Below are 14732 nucleotides of genomic sequence, written 5' to 3'. Positions count from 1 at the left end.
GGTGTATATTTCAGCCTGAACAGTTTGAAGTTGGAACGGTTTGAATCGGAAGAAAATTGTGGAAGGTATCCAGGAATCTGGAGAAGAAGAAGAAGAAGAAGAAGAAGAAGAAGAAGAAGAAGAAGAAGAAGAAGAAGAAGAAGAAGTTGAATAATAAATAGATTAATTTTGGTGTAGAAAACCATATGTGTGATGCTCATTAGTGACAACCCCAACTAAAGAGTGACCAACAGAAATATTTTAACCCCTGAACACGGCTCTCTTCAGCCTCACATACCACTGCTCCCCCGCCCTCTGCGCAAACGTGCATGGCGTGCACAAAAATCATCGAGCTGCAACAAAACATGAAGACTGATTGTTGCAAGGCGTCGGACATTTTCCAGCATCTAGGGCTGCAACTAACGATTATTTTGATTGTCGATTAGTCAACGATTATCTTAACGGTTAGCCGATTAATCGGATAATAAAGCGTACACGTATCTAATGGCTCTAAGTTTTCTATCGACTTCTAAATGCAACTTAAGTTATATCAGGTATGTGCTAACTAACAACAAATATGACTAATTCATTCATGAACATTTATTTACTATGCTGCTCATTCAGCTGCTACAAAAATGCAAATGACAATTTCAGAAATGACTTTAAAAAGTGCTAAAAAAAATAATCAACCTTGTTTATGTATTTAAAAAACAGTTAAAATAGCAGCAATGAAAACAAAACACAAAATTGAATCATTTTGTAACGTTTAAAAATGTGCACACTGATATATTGATTATTGACTAAAGGCCTACTGAAATGAATTTTTTTTTATTTAACGGGGATAGCAGATCCATTCTATGTGTCTACTTGATCATTTCGCAATATTGCCATATTTTTGCTGAAAGGATTTAGTAGAGAACATTGACGATAAAGTTCGCAACTTTTGATCACTGATAAAAAAAGCCTTGCCTGTACCGGAAGTAGCGTGACGTCACAGGTTGAAAGGCTCCTCACATTTCCCCATTGTTTACACCAGCAGCGAGAGCGATTTGGACTGAGAAAGGGACGATTACCCCATTAATTTGAGCGAGGATGAAAGATTTGTGGATGAGGAACTTGAGAGTGAAGGACTAGGGTGCAGTGCAGGACGTATCTTTTTTCGCTCTGACCGTAACTTAGGTACAAGGGTTCATTGGATTCCTTCATTGGGTGGGGGGTGGGGGCGGGGGCGTGGTTATTTACAGCTAGAATTCACCAACTCGAGTATTTCATATATATTTCATATATATATATATATATATATATATATATATATATATATATATATATATATATATATATATGTATGAAATATTTGACTTTCAGTGAATTCTAGCTATATATATATATACATATATATATATATATATATATATATATATATATATATATATATATATATATATATATATATATATATATATATATATATATATATATATATATATATATATATATATTTTATTTACATAGAAAAAAAAAATACTTGAATTTCAGTGTTCCGGTGGCTATCCATTAGATGGCAGTATTGTCCTGTTTAACTTCTCCGTTCATGATGAGTATATCATTTCGGCCACCGTGTTCAATGGAGAAGTCTGTTCTACAAAATTTACAGGCAACATACACCTTCCCCTTCGAACTGTCCTGGATGAACTGAAATTCTTGTTTCCATTCGTTTTGGAACTTGCAAGCGTATTTCTTCATCTTGCTCGTTGACGGCGTCGCCATGTCTGTAATTTCCTCGTTCTTCTGCTTCGTCTCCTTGTTGTGTGCGCAGTTGTGCACTCTACTCTCTAAAAGCCCTAGATGTTATGACGTCATTGGGCAGGCAAGCTGTTTATATTGTGGGAAAGCGGACGTGAGAACAGGCTGTCCCCACTCAGTCTCAGGTCCGCATTGAGCTGGAGGGGGCGTGGCCTCCAGCTCCGGCTGAATACCGGGAGTTTGTCGGGAGAAAATCTCTGCCGGGAGGTTGTCGGGAGAGGCGCTGAATACCGGGATTCTCCCGCTAAAAACGGGAGGGTTGGCAAGTATGCCTCCTTTATTGCCATTGTCCTCTAGTGTTTGTTATTCAGTCCTATCCCCATTGCTCCACACCAACATCTTGCAATAGGCAGTCAAAATCTTCTATTCCTTTGACTCCCTCCTATTGTCTTGTCTTGAATTTATTTGGAATTAAGTGACATACTTGAAGGGTTAGCTGTAATCTCAGTAAAATCCTAAATATTCTCTGAGCTTTCAACCGCTTGCAACTGGACTGTTTGGTTTGTCTTGGCAGACGTTTCGCCTCTCATCCAAGTAGGCTTCATCAGTTCATGCTCGTAGACTTGGATTGGTCAGATCTAGTCTTAGACTTAGATTGGTTAGATCTAGTCTTAGACTTAGATTAGTTAGATCTACTCTTGGACTTAGATTGGTCATATCTAGTCTCAGGTTTAGATTTGTCGGATCTTGTCTTAGACTTAGATTGGTTAGATCTAGTCTTAGACTTAGATTAGTTATATCTACTCTTGGACTTAGATTAGTCATATCTAGTCTCAGGGTTAGATTTGTCGGATCTAGTCTTAGACTTAGATTGGTTAGATCTAGTCTTATACTTAGATTGGTCAGATCTAGTCTTAGATTTAGATTGGTTAGATCTAGTCTTGGACTTAGATTAGTTAGATCTACTCTTGGATTTAGATTGGTCATATCTAGTCTCAGGTTTAGATTTGTCGGATCTAGTCTTAGACTTAAATTGGTTAGATCTAGTCTTATACTTAGATTGGTCAGATCTAGTCTTAGACTTAGATTGCTCAGATTTAGTCTTAAATTTAGATTGGTCATATCTAGTCTTAGATTGGTAATATCTAGTCTTAGACGTAGATTGGTCAGATCTAGTTTTAGACTTAGATTAGTCTGATCTAGTCTTAGACTTAGATTGGTCAGATCTAGTCTTGAACGTAGATTGGTCACATCTAGTCTAAGACGTAGATTGGTCAGATCTAGTCAGACTTAGATTGGCCAGATCTAGTCTTAGACTTAGATTGGTTAGATCTAGTCTTAGACTTAGATTGGTCACATCTAGTTTTAGACTTAGATTGGTCACATCTAGTCTTAGACTTAGATTGGGCACATCTAGTCTTGGACTTAGATTGGGCTCATCTGGTCTTAGACTTGACTAGAGTAGATCTAAACAATCAAAGTTTAAGATTTAGTCTTGTCTAGACTAGACTTGACCAATCTAAGTCTATGACCTAGATTTAGATTAATCAGATCTAGTCTAGACTAAACTAGATTTGACCAATCTAAGTCTAAGACTAGATGTGACCAAACCACGTCTAAGACTAGATCTGACCAATCTTAGTCTAAGACTAGATCTAACCAATCTAAAGCTACGAGTATGAACTGATGAAGCCTACTAGGGTCAGAGACTAAACGTCTCCTAAGACAAACCAAATAGTCCAGGTGTGATGGATTGATTGTCCTGAGACTACAAGACCTGGATAACAGAGAAGATCCCTACACATCTGAGTTAAGTAATCAAACAAAACAAGGTAGAGGTATGACTAAATAGGGTAAACTACATTGTTTTTAAACTAAACTCAGTTCTTCCGAGAAGAGCCATGGGAATGCACAAACAGGACATTACAGGGAAATTTATATCAAGCTCTTTTTCAAAAAAGGTTGAAAAAGTATTCTCTGAAAAAGTTTTGAGATGAATTGGCAGTCACAGCGACTGGTCTGACTGCTGAGAGCCAGTCAGGCTGCAAAGTCCGCCAGCTGCTGCAACATGAAACCGACCCAAGTCAAAGCACGGAGTGATCCAGCTAGCATTTGCTCATGACGCTCTGTTTGACAGCCGGGACCAAACATACAAAAACCATCTCCTCCCTCCTACAGCCCCGAGGTTAGCAAACTGAAATGTTGCAGCCTCCTCTCACCTCCAGCTCTCTGAGCACAGGGTGATCGTCGATGCCAGGAAACAGAACCCTCATGGCGTAAGTGCGGTAGTCCAGGTAGGGGATGCCGGCACGGTCCAGGTCGCTTGTTAACTCGTTGATGTCCGTCTGCAGCTCTGCAAAAGCTTCATAAAACAACAGACATTAATTCAGTAAATTTGCACACATTTTGAGTACGCATCACCTAAAAATGTTATTTCAAGGTCTCTGGATAGACTTCCACCCGTTTTCTACTGCTTCAGTTGTGGGTCTTGAGCAGGGGTCCCCAAACTACGGCCCGCGGGCCGGATCAGGCCCCCCAGCATCCAAAATCCGGCCCACAGGAAGTCCCAAGTAATTTTTTCTTTTTCTTTTAATCTTTCCTTTCTAATCCATTTTCTACCGCTTGTTACTCTTGGTGTCTCCTAGCCGTTCAGGCAAATCATATTGTCTAAAAATGACATTTCCCATCGATAACGTGACAATGTTAAATGTTGATGAACATCAATGTTAATTGATGTTAAATGACAAAATGAATTATAAAGACAATGTATATATGTATGTATATATATATATATATATATATATATATATATATATATATATATATATATATATATATATATATATATATATATATATATATATATATATATATATATATATATATATATATATATATATATATATACAGCCTGGCCCCCGTCCAAATTTTTTTAACCCAATGCGGCCCCCGAGTCAAAAAGTTTGGGGACCCTTGGTCTTGAACCTAATCAGTTTAGGACTAAAGGTTTGACTAGAACCGGACTCATTGACAGTCAATTCCAGGCCGAATTTGAAATCGACATTAAGGATTAAATCATGTGAACAATAGGAATGGTAATCAGAAACCGGTTCTAAGTCTATCAATTCCTTGGAATCGCTTGCCATCTTTTTTCGGGAAAACCGGGAATTTGTTCTTCCAACATAGAGGAATGTTTTGAAGGTGTAATGGTCAAAAACGGTGGAAAAAAGAGGACTGTGAAAACTTACCAGCAGGAAGTGAAAATAAGGCTTTGGAAAACCGGGAATTTCTGGATTTTTTTTAAACTTGACAAATGGTAGTTTGATTGTCCATGGTGAGTGGAGTGTGTGGATGTTGGAACAATTCAAATGTAATGAGAAATGTGGGATGTGTACTAAATTGTCTATTTCCCATTCGTTGTCAATGAGGAGAAAGTTCCAGGAAATCGCAGGAAAACCGGGAATTTTTGGGAAAAGGAAAACATGTTTTGCGTTCGATATATCGGAAGAGTAGTGTGGGTGGATGGTTGTAATTTTGAGAAATTAGAGCATTGTAGAACTATAATTACGTCCATTCATTTGAACGGGAAATTCCTGGAAATCTGGGAAAATCTGGAAAACCGGGAATTTTTGAAAATATTGATGCTAGCACAATTGTCCTAGGTGATATGAATGGGTTGGTGTTAGGATTTTTGGAATTGGTTAAAAAATGTTGACATATGTAGTAACAGTTTGAATTGAGAATAGGTATTTTAGAATTTCGGGAAACTCTGTAATTTTTTCTCCCAACTAAGAGGAACGTTTTGAAGATGGAATGGTCAAAAAATATTTTTAAACGATTCCTTTAATGATTCCTAAAGGCAGGAATGACGTCTCGTTTCACCACAAAGACGACTATTTTTGGACCAATGAGGATTTACAACCTTATCTTTTTGAAGCTGAATATACCGAAGATGAACTACTGCTTCTAGAACCGAGCACGAAGGAAGAGTGAGACTTTGCAGCAGACGGAACCCGAGAGAGTGAGGTGCAAGTGACTTTGACGATATAAATGTGGAACTTGAAGCCATGCTATTTCCATAAATGGAGTGCTTACCCAAATAAACCGGGAAAAAATATGCTAACCCACCTTTTTGGTCCCTTTTTTTCCAAAAAAGAACTGTTAGGAGAACCGATAAAGAACCGAATCATTACGCAGAGTCAAAAGTGGAATTGGAACAGGTAAAGTCCTACCAATCCCCCCTAGTAAACAACTACACGACCAATGGCTCCGTCTGTATGGACATTAGTTCTTAAAATCACAGTGAGGAGATTCGGGTTGGAATCAGCGTGGGAATATCTCTGCGTGGACCTAGTCACTAGGTTGGATAAGCTCCGCCTACTTCATGCTAGGCTCCTCACCCTCTTTGCACTCCAAAGCCACGCGCGACTCCAGGTTGTCCATCTGCAGCTGCAGGCGCTTGAGAGTGAGGTCGTTCTCGTGCGACTTCCGCCGGTAGGCCAGCAGGACGAGGACCACCACCACCAGAAGCAGCCCTCCCCCGGCCGTGATGCTCATGATGGCCGGGAGTGTGAGGAGGCTGTCGGAGCGGATGTGGACGTTTCCCGGAGAGATGTGCAGTCCTCCCACTTGGACCTGGACAAAGTCAACGTTATAATACCAGGAAAACATTGTGGACAAGAATTACCCTTGACCCCAGCTACTACAAGCATAAATCGCATATAGCCGCTACTATTTTCCTACGCTTTGAATTCTGCAGCTTATAAAACGGTGTGGCTAATCTATGGATTTTTCTTCTCTGGCGGCCACAATGCAAATAGTTTTCAAAATAAACAAGCAAAGACGAGTTAGCTCACTGCAGAGTGCCCTTCTGTTTAGACTGAGCTTTCAACCGGAAGTACAAGTGCCGTTTTGTCTACTATTCGTCCATAGCGTTTCTACTCGTATGGATTCTTTATTCATCAGTCCAAGCCAGTGGTCCCCAACCTTTTTGTAACTGCGGACCGGTCAACGCTTGAAAATTTGACTGGGGAGGGGGCTTGGGTATGTTTTGTTTTTTTTGTCATTAAAAAATACAATCATGCTTGCTTACGGACTGTATTCCTGCAGACTGTATTGATCTATATTGATATATAATGTAGGAACCAGAAATATTAATAACAGAAAGAAACAACCCTTTTGTGCGAATGAGTGTGAATGAGTGTAAATGGGGGAGGTCGTTTTTTTCGGTTGGTGCACTAATTGTAAGTGTATCTTGTGTTTTTTATGTTGATTTAATTAAAAAAAATATATTTTAATTTTTAATTTTTTTGGTTTCTTGTGCGGCCCGGTACCAATCGATCCACGGACCGGTACCGGTACTGGTTGGGGACCACTGGTCCAAGCAACGTTTGTAAGTTTTACAATGTAACTAAAACAATTCTTACTTACTAAACTGTCCCATGTGTGATGCACATTTGTACGTGAAGCTAGCGTCATTAGAATTAGCTAACATGCTAACACGAGTGTCTGTGTTAGTATTATTAACTTACAATGGAATTATTTTTGTATTGTTTCACTTTCACAAATGCCTTAGTAAATTCACCAAATTCAGTTATTGAGTCTGTTTAGCTGATTGGAGAGCTAGCTTGCGCAGCTAGTGTGTCCTTGACGATGACTTCTGTTTTGGTTAAACAGTCATTTTACTGCCTTGTGACAGGCATCTTTTGGAAACAATTAAGGTATGTAAATAAACATTTATAAAAACTTTTGTACCAACATATAGCTGCGGCTTATAGTCTAGTGCGGCTAAAATATGCAAACATATTTTAAATGTATTTTGGTGGGTGCGGCTTGAATACTGGAAAATACGGTAATAATCTACATATTTATTTTACTAGCCAAGGGTGGTAAAATAATTTGGAAATGGCAAGGAAGTTTGACGGGAAGGAAGCTGGTAGGGGATACCATAGAAGTCTGCTCACATTATGTCATAAAATTACTGTAGTTGTTTGTAGTACTTTCTTTGTATTGAATTTGATCAAATATCAGTTATCTGTGTTTTTGGGGATGAACTGAATTAAAATAAATTTCAATGATAACATTGAGTGGAATAACAAATATTTTACGTTACAAGCGCCGTTATAAGCAGAGGTACCACTGTACATGCAGTATGTATACAAGATACTATAAATGGAGACAAAAAACAACAGCCTTGTAATTCTTGGACAACTTTGAAGTCTGCAAAAATTGTAGTTTTTTTCCAGCTCTTTTCCCAATTTGTGCCAGTCAATACCTGCGCGTGGCAAAGTGCGGTTGTAATTGGCCAGCTAGCCGACCGTGAATGGCACACAATGACGGAGACAAAGCCTGTCGACGACCTAAAAAACACACTGGCGGAGCAAATGAGCGCCGACCCGCACAAAGCGACCCACATCTGGGCGGGACTCGGCCTTTTAGACATGAAGACATGGAGAGAAACTCAGTAGGTTAGTTAGACTGACCAGGACTTTGTGCTGGCCGGTAAGGTTGGGCGGCTCACAGAGTAGCTGTGTGTCGGACACCGTGAGGGAGCAGGGCGTGTCGCCGATCAGCACCGTGTAGTTCAGCCTGGCCCCGCTCGACGCCGACGGTACCAGGTTACGGCCCTGCATTGTCAGGAGATAGAAACAAAACGTTGAAAACCTGAGTGGAACGGAAATGCTTGTATGCCCAGGGTGAGTGGAGTGTGTGGATGGTTCGAATCCGTTGAGAAATGTGGGATATGGAGAGGTTTGTATATTGCCCATTCATTTTCAATGGGGGCAAATTCCTGGTAATCAGGGAATTTTCGGAACCGGGAAACATGCTGTCTTGAATGTCCAGGGTGAGTGGAGTGTGTTGTGGGATATGGAGTTGATTGTATATTTCCTATTCATTGTCAATGGGGAGAAAATTCCAGGAAATCCCGGTAAAACCTGGAATTTTGGGAAAGGGAAAACATGTTTTGCGTTTGGTATATCGGAAAAGTAGTGTGGGTGGATGGTTGAAAGGTCGGAATCGCAAAATTTCGAGAATTTAGGGCATTGTAGAACTATAAATACGTCCTTTCCTTCGAATAAGATTTTCCTGGAAATTTCGGGAAAACAAAGAGTTTTAGAAAATATTGATTGTCCTAATTTTGGAATCTGTTAAAAAATGTTGACATAAGTATGAACAGTTTCAATTGAAAATGGGTATTTCAGAATTCCTGGAATTTCAGGAAAACTGGGAATTTTATGAAGAGGAATGTTATGAAGGTTTAATGGCCAAAAACTGTTGAAAAATGTGGACTGTGAAAACTTTCCAGCAGGACGTAAAAATAGGGCTTTGGAAAACCCGGAATTTCTGGAATTTTTTTTTTTTTGTACTTGGAAAATGGTAGTTTGATTATCCAGGGTGAGTGGAGTGTGTGGATGTTGGAACGGTTCGAATCCGTTGAGAAATGTGGGATATGGAGAGGTTTGTATATTGCCCATTCATTTTCAAGGGGGGGAAAATCTTGGTAATTCCGGGTAATCAGGGAATTTTCGGAACTTGCTGGCTTGAATGTCCAGGGTAAGTGGAGTGTGTGGATGTTGGAACGGTTTTAATCGGATGATAAATGTGGGATATGCAGTAGATTGTGTATTTCCCATTCATTGTCAATGGGGAGAAAATTCGGAGAAATCACGGGAAAACTGTGAATTCTGGGAAAGGGAAAACAGGTTTTGCATTTTATATATCGGAAGAGTAGTGTGGGGGATGGTTGAAAGGTCGGAATCACAACATTTTGAGAACTTTGGGCATTGTAGAACTATAAATACATCCATTAGGTTAAATAGGAATTTCCGGGAAATTTGGGAATTTCGGGAAAACCTGGATTTTTTGAAAATATTGATACTAACACAATTGTCCTAGATGATATGAGTGGGTTGGTGTTAGGATTTTTGGAATCGATTAAAAATGTTGACATATGTACTAACAGCTTGAATTGAAAAATGGGTATTTCGGAATTTCGGGAAAACCGGGAATTTGTTGTTCCAACATAGAGGAATGTTTTAAAGGTGGAATGGCCAAAAACAGTTGAAAAATGTGGACTGTGAAAACTTTCCAGGAGGAGGTGAAAATAGGGCTTTGGAAAACCGGGAATTTCTGGAACTTTTTTTTTTTAAACTTGGAAAATGGTAGTTTGATTAATAAAGATTAAAGTACCAATGATTGTCACACACACACTAGATGTGGTGAAATTTGTCCTCTGCATTTGACCCATCCCCTTGGGGAGCAGTGGGCAGCAGCGGCGCCGCGCCCGGGAATCATTTTTGGTGATTTAACCCCCAACTCCAACCCTTTGTTGCTGAGGGAGGTTATGGGTCCCATTTTTTTTATAGTCTTTGGTATGACTAGGCTGGGATTTGAACTCCAACCTACCGATCTCAGGGCGGACACTCTAACCCAGGGGTGTCAAACTCATTTTAGATCGGGGGCCACATGGAGAAAAATCCCCTCCCAAGTGGGCCGGACTGGTAAAATCACAGCACGATAACTTAAAAATAAAGACAACTTCAGATTGTTTTCTTTGTTTAAAAATAGAACGAGTACATTCTGAAATTGTACAAATCATAATGTGTTTTTTTTCTTACACTTACATGTTGCGGTTAATAGTATTCTATCTTTATTTGTCGTTATTTATATTTTCTGAATAAATTATTAGAGATGTCCGATAATATCGGCCTGCCGATATTATCGGCCGAAATATGCGTTAAAATGTAATATCGGAAATTATCGGTATCATTTTTTTTATTATCGGTATCGTTTTTTTTTTGTTTTTTTTTATTTATTTTTTTATTAAATCAACATAAAAAACACAAGATACACTTACAATTAGTGCACCGACCCAAAAAACCTCCCTCCCCCATTTCTCATTCACACAAAAGGGTTGTTTCTTTCTGTTATTAATATTCTGGTTCCTACATTATATATCAATATATATCAATACAGTCTGCAAGGGATACAGTCCGTAAGCACACATGATTGTGCGTGCTGCTGGTCCACTAATAGTACTAACCTTTAACAGTTAATTTTACAAATTTTCATTCATTACTAGTTTCTATGTAACTGTTTTTATATTGTTGTACTTTCTTTTTTATTCAAGAAAATGTTTTTAATTTATTTATCTTATTTTACAATTTTTTTTAAAAAGTACCTTATCTTCACCATACCTGGTTGTCCAAATTAGGCATAATAATGTGTTAATTCCACGACTGCATATATCGGTTGATATCGGTATCGGTAATTAAAGAGTTGGACAATATCGGAATATCGGATATCGGCAAAAAGCCATTATCGGACATCCCTATAAATTATGTGATAATGTTCATCAATCAACTCTTTGGTGTTACTTTTCAATCTATGAAGATAAAAAAAATTACATCAAAATCAAATTACTGTATGTTATTTATGTAGTTTGATCATTTTCCTCGACTGATGTACTAACACAGGGGTCACCAACCTTTTTGAAACCAAGAGCTACTTCTTGGGTACTGATTAATGCGAAGGCCTACCAGTTTGATACACACTTAAATAAATTGCCAGAAATAGCCAATTTGCTCAATTTACCTTTAACTCTATGTTATTATTAATAATTAATGATATTTACACTTAATTGAACGGTTTAAAAGAGGAGAAAACACGAAAAAAAATGACAATTAAATTTTGAAACATAGTTTATCTTCAATTTCGACTCTTTAAAATTCAACCGAAAAAAAAGAAGACAAAAACTAGCTAATTCGAATCTTTTTGAAAAAACTAAAAAAAATATTTATGGAACATCATTAGTAATTTTTCCTGATTAATATTAATTTTAGAATTTTGATGACATGTTTTAAATAGGTTAAAATCCAATCTGCACTTTGTTAGAATATATAACAAATTGGACCAAGACAAATCATTATTTCTTCTAGATTTTCCAGAACAAAAATTTTAAAAGAAATTCAAAATACTTTGAAATAAGATTTAAATTTGATTCTACAGATTTTCTAGCTTTGCCAGAATAATTTTTTTGAATTTTAATCACGATAAGTTTGAAGAAATATTTCACAAATATTCTTCGTCAAAAAAACAGAAGCTAAATTAAATTAAAATGTATTAATTATTCTTTCCAATAAAAAAGATAAATTTACTTCAACATCGATTTAAATTGTCAGGAAAGAAGAGGAAGGAATTTAAAAGGTAAAAAGGTATATGTGTTTAAAAATCCTAAAATCATTTTTAAGGTTGTATTTTTTCTCTAAAATTGTCTTTCTGAAAGTTATAAGAAGCAAAGTTAAAAAAAATAAATTAATTTATTTAAAAAGTGAAGACCGAGTCTTTAAAATATTTTCTTGGATTTTCAAATTCTATTTGAGTTTTGTCTCTCTTAGAATTAAAAATGTCGGGCAAAGCGAGACCAGCTTGCTAGTAAATAAATACAATTTAAAAAATAGAGGCAGCTCACTGGTAAGTGCTGCTATTTGAGCTATTTTTAGAACAGGCCGGCGGGCGACTCATCTGGTCCTTACGAGCGACCTGGTGCCCGCGGGCACCGCGTTGGTGACCCCTGTACTAACATCATGTGATTTATTTTGTACATATGTAGCATCATCTACAAATATACAAATAATCGCTATTGCGACATCCAGTGGACACATTTAGAACAGCTGTTTCTTTCATTCAAACATTTCAGGTTCATTTTTATACTTAACTCTACCCGCGGGCCGGATAAAACCTGTTCGCGGGCCTTATGCGGCCCTCGGGCCGTACGTTTGACACCCCTGCTCTAACCACTAGGCCACTGATCCAGGGTGAGTGGAGTGTGTGGATGTTGGAACGGTTCGAATCCGTTGAGAAATGTCGGATATGGAGAGGTTTTTATATTGCCCATTCATTTTCAATGGGGAAACATGGGGAATTTTCAGAACCGGGAAACATGCTGTCTTGAATGTCCAGGGTGAGTGGAGTGTGTTGTGGGATATGGAGTCGATTGTATATTTCCTATTCATTGTCAATGGGGAGAAAATTCCAGGAAATCCCGGTAAAACCTGGAATTTTGGGAAAGGGAAAACATGTTTTGCGTTCGATATATCGGAAAAGTAGTGTGGGTGGATGGTTGAATGGTAGGAATCGCTCATTTTTGAGAATTTAGGGCATTGTAGAACTTTAAATACGTCATTTCATTTGAATAGGACTTTCCTGGAAATTTCGGTAAAACCCGGAGTTTTTGAAAATATTGATTGTCCTAGATGACATGAATGAGTTTGTGTTTGGATTTTAGAATCGGCTAAAAAATGTTGACGTACGTACTAACAGTTTGAATTGAAAATGGGTATTTTTAGAATTCCTGGAATTTCAGGAAAACTGGGAATTTGTTGTCCCGACAAAGAGGAATGTTTTGAAGGTTTAATGGTCAAAAATGGTTTAAAAATGTGGACTGTGAAAACTTTCCAGCAGGAGGTGAAAATAGGGCTTTGGAAAACCGTGAATTTCTGGAATTGGTAGTTTGATTATGCAGGGTGAGTGGAGTGTGTGGATGTTGGAACGGTTCGAATCCGTTGAGAAATGTGGGATATGGAGATGTTTGTTAATTGCCCATCCATTTTCAAGGTGGGAAAAATATTGGTAATTCCGGGTAATCAGGGAATTTTCAGAACATGCTGGCTTGAATGTCCAGAGTGAACGGAGTGTGTGGATGTTGGAACGGTTCTAATCGGATGAGAAATGTGGGTCGGAGGGGCCGTAGGCGCAAATTGGCAGCCTCACTTCCGTCAGTCTACCCCAGGGCAGCTGTGGCTACAAATGTAGCTTACCACCACCAGGTGTGAATGAATGATGGGTTCCCACTTCTCTGTGAATGCTTTGAGTATCTAACAAGAGAAAAGCGCGATGTAAAAACTAATCCATTATTATATGCAGTAGATTGTGTATTTCCCATTCATTGTCAATGGGGAGAAAATTCGGGGAAATCCCGAGAAAACTCAGAATTTTGGGAAAGGGAAAACAGGTTTTGCATTTGATATATCGGAAGAGTAGTGTGGGGGATGGTTGAAAGGTCGGAATCGCAAAATTTTGAGAACTTTGGGCTTTGTAGAACTATAAATACATCCCGCGACCCTGAAAGGGACAAGCGGTAGAAAATGGAAGGATGGATGGATAGGTTGAATAGGAATTTCCGGGGAATTTGGGAATTTCAGGAAAACCTGGATTTTTTGAAAATATTTATACTAGCACAATTGTCCTAGATGATATGAGTGGGTTGGTGTTAGGATTTTTGGAATCGATTAAAAATGTTGACGTATGTACTAACAGTTTGAATTGAAAAATGGGTATTTCGGAATTTCGGGAAAACCGGGAATTTGTTGTTCCAACAAAGAGGAATGTTTTAAAGGTGGAATGTCCAAAAACGGTTGAAAAATGTGGACTGTGAAAACTTTCCAGCCAGAGGTGAAAATAGGGCTTTTGAAAACCGGGAATTTCTGACATTTTTTTTTCAAATTTGGAAAATGGTAGTTTGATTATCCAGGGTGAGTGGAGTGTGTGGATGTTGGAACGGTTCTTATCGGATGAGAAATGTGGGATATGCAGTCAATTGTTTATTGCCCATTCATTGTTAATGGGGAGAAAATTTGAGGAAATTCCGGGAAAACTGTGAATTTCCGTAAAAGGAAATCATGTTTTGCGTTCGATACATCGAAAGAGTACTGTGGGTGGATGGTTGAAAGGTCGGACTCTGGTATAAAAATGGCGCAAAATTTTGAGAATTTAGGGAAATATAGAACTTTGAATACGTCCACTCATTTGAAGGTGAATTTTCCGGGAATTTCTGGAAAACCGGGAACTTTTGAAAATATTGATACTAGCACAATTATCCTCGATGATAAGAATGGGTTGGTGTTGGAATGTTTGGAATCGGTTGAAAAATGTTGACGTAGTAACAGTTTGAATTAAGAGAGTATTTCCGAATCCCTGGAATTTTGGGAACACCGGGAATTTGTTGTCCC

The 14732-nt window shown here is 38.2% G+C and overlaps 1 protein-coding gene across 1 annotated transcript in view; it reads right to left on the bottom strand.

Moving 5' to 3' along the window:
* LOC133643350 (plexin-A2-like) overlaps positions 1–14732 on the bottom strand; it is a 302471-nt gene that overhangs the window by 46358 nt on the left and 241381 nt on the right. Inside the window, exons 19-21 of the mRNA XM_062037842.1 lie at positions 8205–8348; positions 6123–6357; positions 3942–4084 (exon numbers count right to left, since the gene is read on the bottom strand). Of these exons, the coding sequence (XP_061893826.1) occupies positions 3942–4084; positions 6123–6357; positions 8205–8348 (522 nt within the window). The remainder of the gene's footprint in view (positions 1–3941; positions 4085–6122; positions 6358–8204; positions 8349–14732) is intronic.

This window comes from Entelurus aequoreus, linkage group LG26, assembly GCF_033978785.1.
Source record: "Entelurus aequoreus isolate RoL-2023_Sb linkage group LG26, RoL_Eaeq_v1.1, whole genome shotgun sequence".
Lineage (NCBI taxonomy): Eukaryota > Metazoa > Chordata > Actinopteri > Syngnathiformes > Syngnathidae > Entelurus > Entelurus aequoreus.
This window is presented reverse-complemented; position numbering and strand designations above follow the sequence as displayed.